At 38.1% G+C, this 17118-nt stretch overlaps 1 protein-coding gene across 3 annotated transcripts in view; it reads right to left on the reverse strand.

Annotated features, from left to right (window-relative positions):
• Kpna1 (karyopherin subunit alpha 1) overlaps positions 1-17118 on the reverse strand; it is a 57066-nt gene that overhangs the window by 28770 nt on the left and 11178 nt on the right. For all 3 annotated transcript variants that reach the window (XM_052158215.1, XM_052158217.1, XM_052158216.1), the window contains exons 2-4: positions 12506-12639; positions 7772-7879; positions 2429-2528 (exon numbers count right to left, since the gene is read on the reverse strand). In XM_052158215.1, the coding sequence (XP_052014175.1) occupies positions 2429-2528; positions 7772-7879; positions 12506-12634 (337 nt within the window). In that variant the 5' untranslated portion in view covers positions 12635-12639. The remainder of the gene's footprint in view (positions 1-2428; positions 2529-7771; positions 7880-12505; positions 12640-17118) is intronic.

The following is a 17118-nucleotide window of genomic DNA, read 5'->3' on the forward strand; positions in this document are numbered from 1 at the left end:
GCTGATTGTTTTTATTTGTATTTTAAGATGTAGTCTTGCTATGCTACTCAGGTCAGCTTTAAACTCTGAGATTCCCGCCTCAACCTCCTAGAATGGCAGGCAATTCCACAACCATCTTAATAACTACAAATTTTTTGTACATATTTTAAAATTTACTTATTTATTTCTGTTTGTCTCTCTATGTAGATCCAATGGCATGGTGCATGTGTGGTGGTCACAGAATAACCCACCGGAGTTGGCTCACACCATGTGGGTGCCAGAGATCAAACTCAACGTCAGCAGTCTTGGGGCCCAGAGTCTTTATCAGCCTAATGGCCTAGCCACGGCAGTTTTGAAAAATTCTGTTGTGAGTCAGGCGGTGGTGGCGCACACCTTTAATCTCAGCACTTGGGAGGCAGAGGCAGGTGGATTTCTGAGTTTAAGGCCAGCCTGGTCTACAGAGTGAGTTCCAGGACAGCCAGGGCTGCACAGAGAAACCCTGTCTCCAAAAAACAAAAAAACAAAACAAAACAAAACAAGAATTCTGTTGTGCTCATTGTCCTGATTAAACTATCAACTAGACAGAACCTAGAATTATCTGGTAAGAGAATTTCAACTGACACTGCTTACATCAAGTTAACCTACTGGAGAGCATCTTGATTACTAATTGATGTATGAGAATCCTGATTACATTATACGCAGCACTATTCTCTAGGAAGGTGATCCTGAGCAGTGTGGGAAAGCAAGTTGACCCTAACAAGCCTGCCTGCTAGCCAGCAAGAGGATGCCCATAGCACACCTGCCACACTTTTTTTGAATTGTGTTCTTTGGCGTGCAATAGCAAAGCAGGCCTGCCTTCAATTTCCCCCTTTACTTCCTACAATGGGCTGTAGGCTACAGTGACTTAGTTCCCATGTATTGCACACATGAACACTTGGTACAAAGTTAATGACTATTGAAAGGATTAGGAAGTGTTGAACATGAAGTGCTTCTCTATGGTTGGAGATGAGAACTCTCAGCTACTGCTCTAGTCTCCTACTGCACACTCCTCCCTCCATCATCATGGGTTCTAACCATCTAGACCTGTAAGACCCAAACAAATTCTTCCAAAACAAAGTTTTAGCACAGCAATAAAAAAGTTAACTAAATCATATAAACCCTTTGCCCCAAGTTGCTTTTGACCAAGAAGCTTTGTCAAAACAACAAAAAACCTGTATTATTCAAAACTACAGTTCAAGAAAAGTTTCTTTGCTAAAAAAAGTCAGATACATAACTATGCCACACCCTTTACTGTTCTCTTAACTGACACTGGAACAGATAGTCTTCTCAGGACAAGAAAGCAGATCTCTTGCCATCAATTTCAGTAATAAACACATCTAGAGCAAACATTCTGTTATTATATTTTAAAGAAGGAAGCTGGCAAACTAGAAGACATGTAGGAAAGCAATGGTCATAAAATACCTTTATATGGAAACACCTTGATAATAACGGACATGACACAGAATTTTACTAAACTGTCATACTAAATACCACTTCTTTTGTTTTTAAGATGTATTTATTTACTTATGCGCATTGGTGTTTTGCCTGGAACAGGAATTATGGACAGTTGTGAGCTGCCACGTGGGTGCTGAGAATTGAACCTGGGTCCTCTAGAAGAGCGGCAAGTGCTCTTAACCACCCAGCCACCTCTCCAGTCCTAAATACCACTTCTTACATGTGTGTTAAATTACGATGGCCAATTTTTAAATGCAGTTATCATCAAGATATACTTTAAATAACCATAATTTAATAGTATGATTCACTATTTATTATCACTAATACTACTCAGAATTATTTTTACCTGCCCAGATTAACAAGTACTATATACCAACTCATTCCAATTACACAAAAAGGACTTTTCCTATTACATAATAAATCTATACTTAACTTTCAGTGGTAAAATGCTAACATTAAAATCAGTAATTACAGGGCTGGAGAGATGGCTCAGCAGTTAAGAACAGACTGCTCTTCTGAAGGTCTGAAGACAGCTACAGTGTACTTACATATAATAACAAATGTTTGGGCCAAAGCGAGCAGAGGTCCTGAATTCAATTCCCAGCAACTACAGGACAGCTCACAACCATCTGCACAACTGCAGTGTACTCATATACATAAAATAAATAAATAAATCTTAAAAAAAAAATCAGTAATTACCGTTCAAGTAATTTTTTTTATAAAAAACAGAGCTTTTCAACTTCAATCAGCATAAGAATTACTTACTATGAGGTTTTTTTTATATGACAATTCCCAAATGAAAGTAATGTTCCTTTCTGGTAAGATCCCATAAATAAGAAAAGAAGTATTTCTACTTATAAAACATACTCCAAAAGAAAGCACAGAGAAACCCTGTAGAAAAGAGATGATGGACAAAAAATAGTTTAGAAAAGGATGAAATGTATTCGAGACTTACCTTTTGAAAGTAGTTTCCTAAATTTCTGTGTTGCAGAAAGCTGCTGTTCTGGGCTATTTGAGAATATCATATCAGTCATGTCAGAGGTAATGACTCCCCCCTGGATCATAGACAAAGAACAAATACAGTATTAATCTTAGTTCAGTAAAAGACAACATAAAATGCTATCAAATTAATAACACATTTTTCAAAAGTTATACAAGTACATAAAAATCTTTAAACGGAAAACTGTGTAAGAGCATACTGAGTGTCTCTATTTTTAAGAACCTCATGATAGCTGGGCAGTAGTGGCACAGGTCAGTACTCCCAGCACTAGGGAAGCAGAGGCAAGTGGATTTCTGATTTTGAGGCCAGCCTGGTCTACAGAGTGAGTTCCAGGACAGCCAGGGCTACAGAGAAATCCTGCCTTAAAAAATAAAAAACATTAAAAGAGAAAAAGAAAAAAAGAAAAGAAAAAGAAAAAAGGAAAAGGAAAAAGAGAAAGAAAAAGAAAAAAGAAAAAGAAAAGCTAAAAGAAAGGCAGGCAGGCAGGCACTGGTAGTAAGAAAGCCATTGAAGTAGTAAATGCTGAAGACATGTTATCATTGTTCATTTAGCTCAGCATATGGCTATTATTGCTATCAAAACTAAATATAAAAAATGTAAAGGCCGAATTAGAGAGATGGCTCAGCAGTTAAGAGTACTGGCTGCTCTTCCTGAGGACCCAGATTCAAGTCCTAGTACCTACAAGGTGGCTGACAACCACCTCCAGTTCTGGGGAACTGCCATTCTTCTTCTGGGCTCACTGGGCAGCAGGAACCCAAGTAGTGTATAGGCCCTCAAACAGACAAAACATTCAAATGCAGAAAATACAAACATTTAAAGTTCTTTTTCCTGACCTCTAAATCTAAGGAACTGTTCTACATATCTATTATATCAGTCACTCTCTTCTATTCTTTTTATTTCTGAGACCAGCTATCATGCATTTTGGGCTGGCCTCAAACTTTCAATTTAGCCAAGGGTAACCTTAAACTTCTGATCTTACCACCAATTCCTGAGAGTTGAAGTTATAGGCATGGCCACTAGACCCAATTTATGTGAGACCAGAGACTGAACCCAAGTCTCTTTACAGGTAAGCACTCTGCTACCTAAGATACTCCACAGCCCCAGCTTATCTAATCACATATCACTCTATCATTATTAGGTAGTTTTCCTAGTTATCTGTTAATATCTGAGATTAATATAATCTTCTTGATACCCAATAACCCTGTCTTTTGTGTTTATTTTTTCCAACATATTAATAGGATAGCATAATTTCTATACACAATAATCACTACTAGTGATGGCTGTCAGGCAAGAAATGTTCAACTAATACTTAGTAAAGGAGATGGTAGTGATCTTGCAGAAACCACAGATTCTAACCACTGCCAAATTAAAAAATTGAGTCTGATTCCTGGTTAAACAAGTTAGTATATACGTCTTCATATATGCAAAATATGTACACCTATGCGTACGTAATAGTGTTATATACAGTAAACAACTATTCTTTTTCTTCCTTTTTATATATCCTCATTTTCAAATTTATATCATGGTATTTAAGTTACAGGACATCAAGAAGAGTCAACACTATACAAAGACTTTTGCATCCTCTTGTAGGGAGAAGGTTGGTTACACAAAAGCTATACCATTTTAGATTAAGCATGACTTCCTTATCTGTTTGAAGGTCCATATGGTTTAAAAGTGTATGTATGCCTAATAAATAAGAAGTCGATTCTGATAGCTAATTTTATGTGTCAACCAGGTTACCTAGACAAATATTAAGCTAAATGTTACTCTCAAGTATAGATGTGATTAGTATTTAAATCAAGACATCTAACTAGAACAGATTATGATTGCTTTTCCTACTGTGGGGTCAACTTAATTAGCTATAGGCCTTTTAGACTGACGTTTCCAGAAGAGAGAGAAAGAATTCAGTCTCAGACTACAACAATACTTCTTGAGATTCCAGCCTGCTGATCAGCCCTCCAAAGTACTTGGATGCTAGCTCCCATCATAAAAGCCCCTCCCTTCCTCCCTTTCCCAGCCCCTCTCCATGTTTCTTTCTCCAATAAACTCTATACACATCTAAACACATCTAGAATACTATATTCTAAAGAAGTGGCTAAGAAGTTAAGAGTACACATTGCTCTTGCAGAAAGGCTCAAGTTCTGGTCCTAGAACTCACAGGGATACTTACAAGTACCTGTAACTCCCACTCCAGGGGATATGATGCTCATTTCTGGCCTCCTTAGATACAAGTAGGTACCCACACAAAGAGACAGCTTTTAAAAGCAGCACTACTACACTCACTTAGTATCCCCTTTAGTAGTTGGAAAGACGGACAGGCTGCTGAAAAAAAGGACACTTTTTTTTCAGTGTCGTTCTGCCTGGCCTAGAACTCACTCTGTAGACCTAGCTTGCCTTGAACTCATAGATTTGCCTGCCTGCCCCTCCAGAGTGCTGGGATTAAAGGTATATACCAGACAGATCTTCTAAAGGCCTGAGGAAGATTTAACAAATTGATTAAAATGTTGGCCACAATTTTTTTTTTTTTTTTTTTTTTTTTTTTTGGATTTGGTTTTTTTGAGACAGGGTTTCTCTGTATAGCCGTGGCTATCCTGGAACTGCAGACCAGGCTGGCCTCAAACTCAGAAATCTGCCTGCCTCTGCTTCCCAGAGTGCTGGGATTACAGGTGTGCGCCACCACAGCCCGGCCACAATTTCTATGTTTGGAGAAAACCCAATCCCTCTTGGCCTAGGCAAACTGTAACATTTCCACAGAAATCTTACCAACAATCCCTTAATACAGTTTCATCTGATTCATGGTGATCCCAGCACCATTTGTGGAGCTGGGACGCAGCTCACTCACTGAGCTCTTCCGGTATGCACAAATTCCTAAGTTAAATAATAAGACACAAAATTGTTCCAAATGTTTTCTAATGAAAACTGGGGTGGATATAATTATGACTACTCTGTCAGAGACAAATACTATTAGCATTCTGAAATACTTCCTTAATTATATATATGCTTTATATATATAAAATAGGTTTAGCACTCACTCACCTATGTCTGTCTGTCTATCTATCTTTACCCATTTATACTTAGTTTAACAATGACCTCCTATTATTAGAATAGTCCATTTTCCAAATTGTAGTCTACACTGAATATGTTTTATTTTGTAGTATGGATATGGCTTGAATTTATTTTGAGACATATGTACAACTTTGGACCCATTTTCTTTTCATCTCTCACTTTTAACTGTTTTGATGTTATATGATCAGAATGATACATTAGTGAGCCTGTGTTGTCTATGATTTATTTTGGAGTTCTTTCAATTCATTTTTATAAAACAGGTGTAACTGGTCAGGGTATCATTACTTCATCTCGGGGTACCAATTTCAACCTAAGCTGCATCATGGACACTTAAGCTTCTCTCTGTTCAGAGTTCATTCACCTACGTTTCTTTATTTTGGGGGTAGGTAGAGGTACAGGGTGGGGTGGGAGTTGAGACAGGGTTTTTCTGTGTAACCCTGACTGTCCTTGAATTCAGGCTGGCCTCAGACTCCCAGAGATCTGTCTGCCTTTGCCTCCCAAGTGCTAGAAGGTTAAAGGCATGTGCCACCACCACGCTCTAAATTTCTACCCAAGTAAGTTAAAAAAACATGAACCCTAACTATTAGTTCAGGCCTCATATGCTTCAAGATTTGTCAGAATATAAAACTCAAATGCCATTTTACCACAGAAAGCACAGTTCGAAAACAATGACATAAAAGAGTACAGTTCCAGTGAAATAAGGTGCCAGCCATAGATATGAAAGAAACATAAATGCAACATTACCAACTGAAAGGCCAACCTCAACAGACTACACAAGATGTAATTCTAACCATGGTGTCCTGACAGAGGCAAAACTATATGGAGAGACTAAAATAATCAGTGGCTTTGGTGGGTAGGGATAAACAGAGGAGTTTCAAGACAGTAAAACTGTGTATGATCCTACTAAGAGAGGATCCAAAAGCCGGACAGTGGTGGTGCATGCCTGTAATCCCAGCACTCTGGGAGACAGAGGCAGACAGATTTCTGAGTTTGAGGCCAGCCTGGTCTGCAGTTCCAGGACAGCCAGGGCTATACAGAGAAACCCTGTCTCAAAAAAACCAAATCCAAAAAAAACAAAAAAACAAAACAAAATAAACAAAAATAAACAAACCTCAGGCTCCAGGTAAGAAGGTATGTTAACAGCAGCTCACTAATGAGCCACTCTGATGACTGGGCTAAGAAAAGGAGAAGCTGTACATGTAGGGAACCAGAATAGTACAAGGGAATCTTATAATTCTGTTTTAGTTTGGTTTTTGCTTTTTACTTTTACTGTTTTTCTGTGAAGCGAAATGTTCTAAAAACTTTCAAGCTATTAAAAATTCCAGAAGGATTTAGACTGTCAAATCTAAAAGGAACCTTCTTTTGTAAACTGTAGAGCTATGTAGTGACATAAAAAACAATGTATCACACACCACGTTTTCTCACACAGAGATTCTCATAATGAATAAATAATGAATATTAGTGACTACCAGGAAGAGAAGATATTTGGTGACTGAAATGGCAAATACTTAAAAAGCCATACACAGGGCTGAAGTGTAGCTCAGCAGCAATGCTATTTGTCTAGCCTGGAAAGGCTGACTTAAATCTCCAGCACCACAAGGCTGTATGCGTGTGATTTTTTAACTATATTAACAGTTCAAAATAGGGGGTTGAAGAGATGGTTCAGATGGTTAAGAGCACTTGCCATCCTTGCAGAGTACTTGGGTTCAATTCTTAGCACCAACATGGCAACTCACAACCACCTATAACTCTAAATCCAAGGAATTCAGCACCTCCTTCCAGCCTCCAGGGGCATCAGGCACACACCTACTATCAGACATGCAGACACATGAAATAATAAATATATCTTTAAAATATATAGACTTGCCATGCGGTGGTTGCACAGGCCTTTAATCCTAGCACTTGGGAGGCAGAGGCAGGTGGATTTCTGAGTTCGAGGCCAGCCTGGTCTACAGAGTGAGTTCCAGGACAGCCAGGGCTACACAGAGAAACCCTGTCTAAACAAAACAAAACAAAAAAGGGAGGGGGCTGGAGAGGTGGCTCAGCGGTTAAGAGCACTGACTGCTCTTCCAGAGGTCCTAAATTCAAATCCCAGCAACCACATGGTGGCTCACAACCATCTGTAATGGGATCCGACGCCCTCTTCTGGTGCATCTGAAGAGAGCAATAGTGTACTAACATGAAATAAATAAATCTGTTAAAAAAAAGTATTCTTTTTATTATCATACTTACTGGTGCCATCTCCATGTTATTTATCTGGGCCTCATGAAAGCCACCATCAGACATAACTTCTTCTTCTGCTTCTTCTTCTGCTGTAGCAACATTTCTCCTCTTGAATAACTGAAAAGCAGACAAATGTTAGTCTTATTATTTTTAACAAGGGAATTCAACACCTTTTTGGTTCTAAAGCTTTGTGCTGTCTTTAGTGTTTCCTTGTTGAGGAAGACTTCAGACTTCTTTCTCTACAATCTTACAACCGAACCAATGAACTACCCCACTATCTATGCCAGTACTCAGGAGCATAAACTTAACCAAGAGAAACTTGTTTCTTCAGGAAAAAATGGCAACGACACTATTAGAATGATCCAATACTTCATTCCAGGATAGTCCTAGGGTTGCCCAGCTCTAGAAATCAGTGACAGCAATGGAAGACTATATGGACCAGATATCCTTTAAAGCCTCATTAATTTTCTGAGGCAATACTTTATGTTGTCTAAGTGTTCAAAACCTATTCCTAAGCTTGTACCACTCATCATAATTTGAACTTAATTGTAACAAGTGGGCACCATACTGGACAATCAGCTCAATAGTTTGCAAAGTCAAGGAGACAGGTGCAGCTAGAACCTGAAGCTCTACAGAACACACTTTCAACATTACTGGTTCAGGTGATGTCAACCACCTATGCAAGGATAAAGGATAAGCAATTCATAAAATGCTTAGAATGGGACTGGACACTCAGGAGATAGAAGCTTGTAGATCTTTGTGAGTTCAAGGCTAGCCTGGTGAGCCAGAGCTACACAAGGAGACCTCCTCCACAAAAATGCTTAAAATGGTACCTGATATAGCAAACACTCAAAAGTTAACTATTACCCACACTTCAAAGTATTAATTGGTTCAGTTCACTAATTTAGAGGTGTATAGTCATTTACAACAAAAAATTAACATACTAATTTTCCTTGTATAGTCAATAAAATTTTGCAAACTGTCCTGTGGGTCAGGACAAAAAATCTACTATACGACTCACTTCAGCAAGAAGAGGGGGATATCGCTTCTTGGCCTTTTGGCTAAGATCAAGTGTAGCAAGAGGAGGGAGTTAATGCTTCTAGAAAAGCCATTCTCACCTGTGAGTCTCGACCACTTTGGGGTAAAAGGACCCTTTCACAGGGGTCACCTAAGTCCATAATAACAAATATTTACATTATGATTCATAACAGTAGCAAAATTGCAGTTATGAAGTGGTGACAAAATAATTATATGGTGGGGCTGGAGATGGCTCAGTGGGTAAGAGCACCGACTGGTCTTCCAAAGGTCATGAGTTCAAATCCCAGCAACCACATGGTGGCTCACAACCACCCGAAAAGAGATCTGAGGCCCTCTTCCCATGTCTGAAAACAGCTACAGTGTACTTACATATAATAAATAAATAAATAAATAAATAAATAAATAAATAAAAATAATTATATGGTTAGAGGTCACCACAACATAAGGAATTGTATTAAAGGGTGGCAACATTAAGATAGTTGAGAACCACTGCTCTAGAAAACACATAAGATTAAGGATAAAGGATCATTATAAGAAAAAGAAGAAATTTCCAGTAAAGAAGTCTCAGTACAATAGCTACACAGTAAGTCAACAGGATAAGCAATATTAACTGATCCAAGAGAAAAAAAATTATATTGGGGAAGGATTCCCACACACAAAAAAAGTACTAAAGCCAAAAAGTTATCTGAAAAGTTTGCAAATACAAAATTAAACTAAAAATCATAAGCTAAAATTAAAAATTAACAGGACATAGTAATATATGCATTTAGTACCAGAATTAGAGGTATCAGAGGTAGGAGGCTAGCCTGGTCTACACAACAAGCTCCAGGACAGCCAAAGCTAAAGAGTGAGACCTGTCTGTCTCATAAAGAAAACAAATGAATAATCTAGCTATACAAGGGAATGACTAAACGTTAGAAAGTTAAAGAAAGCTAAAAAAAAGTGTTTTTTTTTTTTTAAACACATGGGGGAGGGAGGTTTGCTGGAGAGATTATATCAGTGGATAAGAACACTGCTGCTCTTCCAGAGGACCTAGGTTCAATTCTGAGCACCTACCTAGTGGTTAACAACCATCTCTAATTCTAGTTCCAGGGGATCTAATTGATCCTCTACTGTCTTCCACAGGTACCATGCACATACAGAGTATACAGACATAGAGACAAAACACGTGTGAAATGCAGAAATAAAATATTTTTTAAAGGGATGGAGAGATGGCTCAGTGGTTAAGAGGATCCGTTGTTCTTGCAGAGGACCAGCCACCCCAAGTTCATAGCTCCCACAGTGTGACTCACAGTTCCCAGATCGGGCTTCCTCTTCTTGCCTCCATGGGCACTGCATGCACATAATGTGCATGCATACATACATGCAGAAGAAATACCCCATACATAACATATAAATAAATGAATCTTAAAAAAGGAAAAAAAGAAGAGGGCTGGAGAGATGGCTCAACAGTTAAGAGCACCAAGTGTACTTCCAGAGGTCCTGAGTTCAATTCCCAGCAACTACATGGTGGCTCACAACCATCTGTAAGTGGTATCCAACGCCCTCTTCTGGTGTGTGTGAAGACAGTAACAGTGTACTCACATATAAAATAAATCTTAAAAAAAATAAATAAAAAGAATGAAAACTCCAGAAAAAACAAACAAACAAAGGTCATAAAAGAAAATGTAGCTACTTAATCCATGATGGATATTTGCATACACACAGGAATACAACTGTACTAGTAGAAACTAATGGAAAGGATGTGGCTATAAGAACCTACCACAAAGGAACATCAGTAGACATTTTAAACTCACCAATAAATATATAGAAATTACTCAGAAATTTAATACCCACAAGAGTTAAAATCACCTTACCTTGGAAACTGCTCATTAATTATCAAGTATTTTAATACTATTTGGCTTCCCCTACTATGTGTGCCAATCACTTACAAAGTAGGATTGCAAAAAGAAAGTTTAACTGCCCAGACAATCATGCTCTGTATATATGTAGGATTACCAAATACAGAACAGGTTACCTGGACTCATCAGCAAAGCCAATTGATAGGAAACACCAATAGTCCAGTTTTTATCAACCTGTTATTCCAGAAGATATCTCTTGTAACCAAAAGTGTCAAACAAGCTTTCATTTTGTATCACTTTTTTTTTATGAACTTTATAGCAATATTCTACAACTGAATCACATCAATCAGTAATCTGTAATTCAGTAAACATAAAATAGGTTCTTTCTGTTCAGGAAAATGTTTAGTTTCAACTGTCTGAGAACTAGACAGGGTCATTTATACACTATACCTACTCTACTAGAAGGATGGCACTAAGATGCAGCTAACACTTTGTTCTTGGCAATACCAAATGCTTGCCCCACTTCACTCAGACCTAACTGTTGGCACAAGCCAGTGACTTTCCCAGATAAATAACAAAGCAGTTATGTGGGATCAACTGTACCAAATGATTCCCATTTTCCTAATCTCCACTATCTTACAAACCAAGTTTTAAGTACTAGTTTTACCTGTTTATCCATACAAAACAGAATTTATGACACGACAAAGTTTAGTTTTCTTAGGAAGAGGACCTAGATCTCCTCTGAAGACTAAGCTGGCCACCAACTTAAAAATATCCACCTCTTCCTGCTTCCCAAGTACTGAGATTAAAGGTATATACCACCATACTTGGCTCAAAGATAAGATTTTTTTTAAGATTTATTTATTTTTATGTATGAGTGTACTGTCTTCAGACACACCAGCAGAAGGCATCGGATCCTACTACAGATGGTTGTGAGTCACCATGTGTTAGCTGGAAATTGAACTCAGGACTTTTGGAAGGAGAGCCAGTGCCCTTAACCCCTGAGCCATCTCTCCAGCCCTCAAAGCTAAGATTTTAAATAGAGTAATATTCCAGAAAATTAAAGCCCTAGCACAATTTCAGATTTTTATACAATAAATACGGTAAACTTCCAATTATAACCACAAATACTTTTAGTCAAAAGTATGGTCATATTTTTCAATTTATACACTATGGATGTTGAGCTTCTGCTTTTTAGCAGTTAAATAAATAAGCAAAATTATGGAAATTTTATAACAGAACTGAAACATGAATAAGCTTTTTTCATGAAACATGAAAAAAAGTTAAGAATCAGTAAGGTGACACAAGGCTGCAAAGAAAAATAAGTGTTTACCTACTAAACCAACTGTTATCCCAAGTTTTGTTTTGCACCCATGAGATGGCTCAATGGCACGTACTACCACCCTGTGACCCACATGGCAGAGAATCAACTCTCCTAAGTTGTCCTCTGACTTCCACATACATCCTTGGCTCCAGCATGTCTACTCCTACCCTGCCACACAAACATCATGCACACACAACAGCAACAACAATAATAATTCTATTATTCTAAAAGCATTAACCAAAATGTCCTTTTGGATAAAATACACTGAGAAAAGAAAACTTGTATCCCTGAAAGTTTACTTCAAAACATTAGGCATTAGAACTGTACAGAGACATGAAGCAGCCACAGCACAATCACTCAGGTTAAGATAGGGATTTCTGAAGTCCATGAACTCCCAAACTTTGTTTATCTTCAAAATTCAGGAATATTTTGTAACAAGAGGCAATGCTCTATCATGAGACTTCAGTAATACATGCAAATCACAGCACACTGGACTTTTAGAGGAAACTGACAGTTGAGAATGAAGCATCACAGGCTTACCTGTTCTTCTCTTTTCTGCTTCCGTAACTGCAGTCCTTCCTCCTCCCTCCTCCTGCGCATCTCATCAGGATTCAGAGATTTGTTCTTATAACTTTTCAGGCGAAAGTTCTCTTTTCCTGGTGTGGACATGATTTCTAGAAGAAAAGAGATAAAACAGATGAGTTTTTAAAGTTTTTATTATTCAATGAACTCTGCTTTAACATACCTACATACATAAATACACACATACATGTATATTATATATACACATACCAAGGCTCACCAAAAATGTTATTTTCATATTTTATTCTATTTGTTTATTGGAAGGAAGGATACCAGCATACTGTATGGAGGTCAATCAGCCTAGCAGATGGAACTTGGGCTGCCAGGCTTAGTGGCAAGCATCTTACCCCACAGTCTATCTCACAGTCCCATTTTATTTCTAATAGCTTTATTAAAATATTCAACTCAACAGTTCTTACTACCTTAATGGACATGTACAAGCATCACCAGATTGAACTTGAGTATTTTATCACCTTAGAAAGAAAGCTGTAACTATTTATTTTAGACAATTTATAATAGAATCATGTGGCCGGGCGGTGGTGGCATACGCCTGTAATCCCAGCACTCTGGGAGGCAGAGGCAGGCAGATTTCTGAGTTTGAGGCCAGCCTGGTCTACCAAGTGAGTTCCAGGACAGCCAGGGCTATACAGAGAAACCCTGTCTCAAAAAAACCAAATAAAAAAAAAAAAAAAAAAAAAAGATAATAGAATCATGTGGCATGCAATCTTTTTTGACAGGCTTCATTTAACCTAATGCTTTTAAGATTTTCATTGTAGCAAATTATCAATATTATACTCTTTTCTATGGCTAATATTCCATTGTATATGTCTATAACAATAATACTTATCTTTCATCAGCTAAGGGATATTTGGGTTATTTCGACTCTTTGGCTAATATGAACATTTTAGCTTCTATAAACATTTATGAAGAAGGTTTTTGTATAGATATATTTTCATTTCTTGTGCATGTATAGTTATGAGTGGTCTTGTGGGTCACAGTAATTCTATTTTAATCCCCTGAAAAACTGTCAACTGCTTTCTGAAGTGGCCTTATCATTTTATATGCCATCCTTCATGTGAATTGCAATTTTCTACATCCTAGCTAATAAAACTTCTTTAATTTAATCATCCTAATATGTATAAAGTAGTATCTCATGGTTTTGACTTGTAATCTTCCGATGACTAATGAAGTACAACTGATTTCACAATTATTATCTAAGTATGTACCTTTTAGATCCTTTATTTTTATATTGGGTTTCTTGTCTTTACATTCCTGAGTTTTAAGAGTTTTTTGTCTGTTCTTTATACATTATAGATAAAACTTTTAAAATCTTATATTTCTGGATAGATAGATAGTTCAGTGGTTAAGAGCTGCTGCTATTCTTGCAAAGGACCTGGGTTTGGTACTCAGCACCACATAGTGACTAGTGCCCACAGCTCCAACTCCAGTCCATCTGAAGCCCTCTTCTGACTTCCAAGGGCACCAAGCACCCACATGGTTACAGACATACATGCAGGCAAAACATTCATACACATTTTTACATATTCACTTTAATGAAAAGTCTAATTTATTTCTTTTCTTATTCATGCTTTTGATGTCATATGTAGAAACCCTTAACCTTATGTTCCTAAGTGTTTTATACTGGTTTTCTCTTATAGTGGTCCATTTCAAGTTAACAGATTTCACAATTATTATCTAAGTATGTATCTAAGTTAATGTTTGCACATGATATGCAGTCAAAATTGAACTTCATTCTTTTGCATGCCTATACAATGTTCCATATGGTATTTGGTGATCTTTGAATGATCTTGGTTGGCACTTGCTATAAAATGCATGCTTGTGACTGCCCAAAATTTATATAAGAAATCCTAAGTCCCAGTATGAGATGAGTCCAATGTGATTTGGTCATGATAGCAGACGAAACACATGACCAGGTGTGCATGGCAGTCGAGAAGCATGAGCAGGTAGATCTCTGAGTTCAGGCCAGTCTGGTCTGCATATTTTATTGCAAGAAAGCCAGGGCTACAGAAATTCTATGTCAGAAAGGCATGAAACAGGGTTTACTTGTCCCTTCTGTCAAGTGAAAAGACAAACATCTATGAACTACGACACAACCTCTTGCCAAAGGTTAAATGTGCCAGAACCTTGGCCTTGTCCTTCTGGCATCCCAGAACCATGAGAAATGAATTTTTGTTGCTTGTGAAGCATATAGCTGCCTGACAGCACTCTTGCTAATAAACTAGTTTGTCATATATATACATATAGTTTAGTTTTATGCCTTTCAATTCTATTCAATTGCTCTTTGAATTATCAATGTCTTATGTACGTTTTAGAACAAGAAGGCATATTCATTCATTCCTCCTTATGTTCTCTTAAAAGACTGCCACCTCAATTTTCAGAACCAGTCTGTCAAGTTCTACAAATCAGCTCAGATTCTAACAGAACTGTAATGAATGTATAGAATGTATGTAATGAATGCCACCATAACAAGTTAAACATTCCAGTTTAGTTAGCACATTAATTTTCTATTTATAGTTTTGATTTTTCTAATGGTAATTTTTTAATCTTTATTTCAGTGTTTGTGTATGTGTCTATTTGTATGGATGTGCACCATGTACATGCCTGGTGCCTATAGGGAAACCAGAAGAGGGGGGTTGGATACCTTGGAACTCAAGTTACAGACAATTGTGAGCCACTATGTAAGTGCTGGGAAGCAAACCCAGGTCTTCTGCAAGAACAAGTGCTCTGGACTGCTGAGTCATCTCTCCAGCTCCCCATAGAATATTTATACACTATTTTGAGTATAAATTTTAATTTCTTTTGCTAAGCATATTCCTAAGTATTTTTCATTTTTTGTCCTAGTGAATCAAATTTTAATTTTATTTTAGGTTTCCCATCATGTGCCTACAGAAATAACTTCTGGGGTTTTGCTTAGTTGGATTGTTTGCTGATCTGCTTTTGTTTTGTTTTGTTTTTGTTTAGTTTTTGTTTTTCGAGACAGGGTTTCTCTGTGTAGTCCTGGCTGCCCTGAAACTCACTCTGTAGACCAGGCTGGCCTCAAACTCAGAAATCTGCCTACCTTTGCTTCCCAAGTGCTGGGATTACAGGCGTGTGCCACCACACCCAGTTTTTGTTTTTGCGGACAGTGCTTGAGGTAGCACAAATTAGCCTCAAACTCTACCTCCTAAAGACTGGGTCCTGGGCATGGATCACCACACCCATTTTCAAATGAGTCTTCATACCAATGTAAAATATCCTTCAATATTGCTGCACTGTTAGTGTTGATGGTATTTCAGTGGACATACAAGATCATTTCCTACAGAGCTCACTTAACTTATATTTACTAATCTTGATCCCTTTATGTCTTAGCTTTTCTGGTTAAAGCTGTCAATACAAAGCTCGACATAAATAGGAAACAGACATTCAAGGGAGGCAGCCATTAAGCATGACATTACCCAAGAAAGTATTTCTTTAAAATTTTGTTTTTTAACTTTTTTTTTTTTTGACTTGGTTTTTTTCAAGACAGGGTTTCTCTGTATAGCCCTGGCTGTCCTGGAACTCACTCTGTAGACCAGGCTGCTTTGAACCCAGAAATCCGCCTGCCTCTGCCTCCCAAAGTACTGGGATTACAGGCATGCGCCACCACCGCCCAGCTGTTTTTTAACTTCTATGTGTGTTATTGTGCTTGTGTGAGTGTATGTTATGGTACTTGGGTGCCCACAAAGTCCAGACAAGGGCATCAAAACTCAAAGAGCTAGAGTTACAAGGGGTTTTGAGTACTGGGAACTAAACTAAGGTCCTCTAAACGTGCAGAAAATGCTCTTATGTTTTTAGTGTGAGCTTAGCTTTTTTTTTTTTTAAGATTTATTTATTTATTATATGTAAGTAGCTGTCTTCAGAGACCCCAGAAGAGGGCTTCAGATCTCATTACGGATGGTTGTAAGCCACCATGTGGTTGCTGGGATTTGAACTCAGGACCTTCGGAAGAGCAGTCAGTGCTCTTAGCTGCTGAGCCACCTCTCCAGCTCATGAGCTTACTTTGAGACAGGGTTTCTCTGTATAGCCCTGGCTGTCCTGGGACTCACTCTGTAGACCAGGCTGGCCTCAAACTCAGAAATCCACCTGCCCCTGCCTCCCAAGTGCTGGGATTACAGGCGTATGCCACCACCTGCCGGCTGTGAGCTTAGTTTTTAACACTGAGCCCAGGAAGTGCTCTTAACCACTAAACCATCTGCTTCCCATGGGTGTGCTCTACCGTGTTGAAAAGCTCCTTTTTCTATTCCTACGTGAGTGCTTCTACTGCTGAAGGAATTTGGATTTTTGTCAAGTCTTTTTCTATGTCTACTGAGATGTACTTTTTGTTTTTATTTTAATAATAATATATTACACTAGCCGGGCAGTGGTGGCACGTGCCTGTAATCCCAGCACTCTGGGAGGCAGAGGCAGGCGGATTTCTGAGTTCCAGGCCAGACTGGTCTACAGAGTGAGTTCCAGGACAGCCAGGGTTATACAGAGACACCCTGTCTCGAAAAAAAAAAAAAAAAAACCAAATCCAAAAAAATAAAAACAAA

This window comes from Apodemus sylvaticus, chromosome 15, assembly GCF_947179515.1.
Source record: "Apodemus sylvaticus chromosome 15, mApoSyl1.1, whole genome shotgun sequence".
Lineage (NCBI taxonomy): Eukaryota > Metazoa > Chordata > Mammalia > Rodentia > Muridae > Apodemus > Apodemus sylvaticus.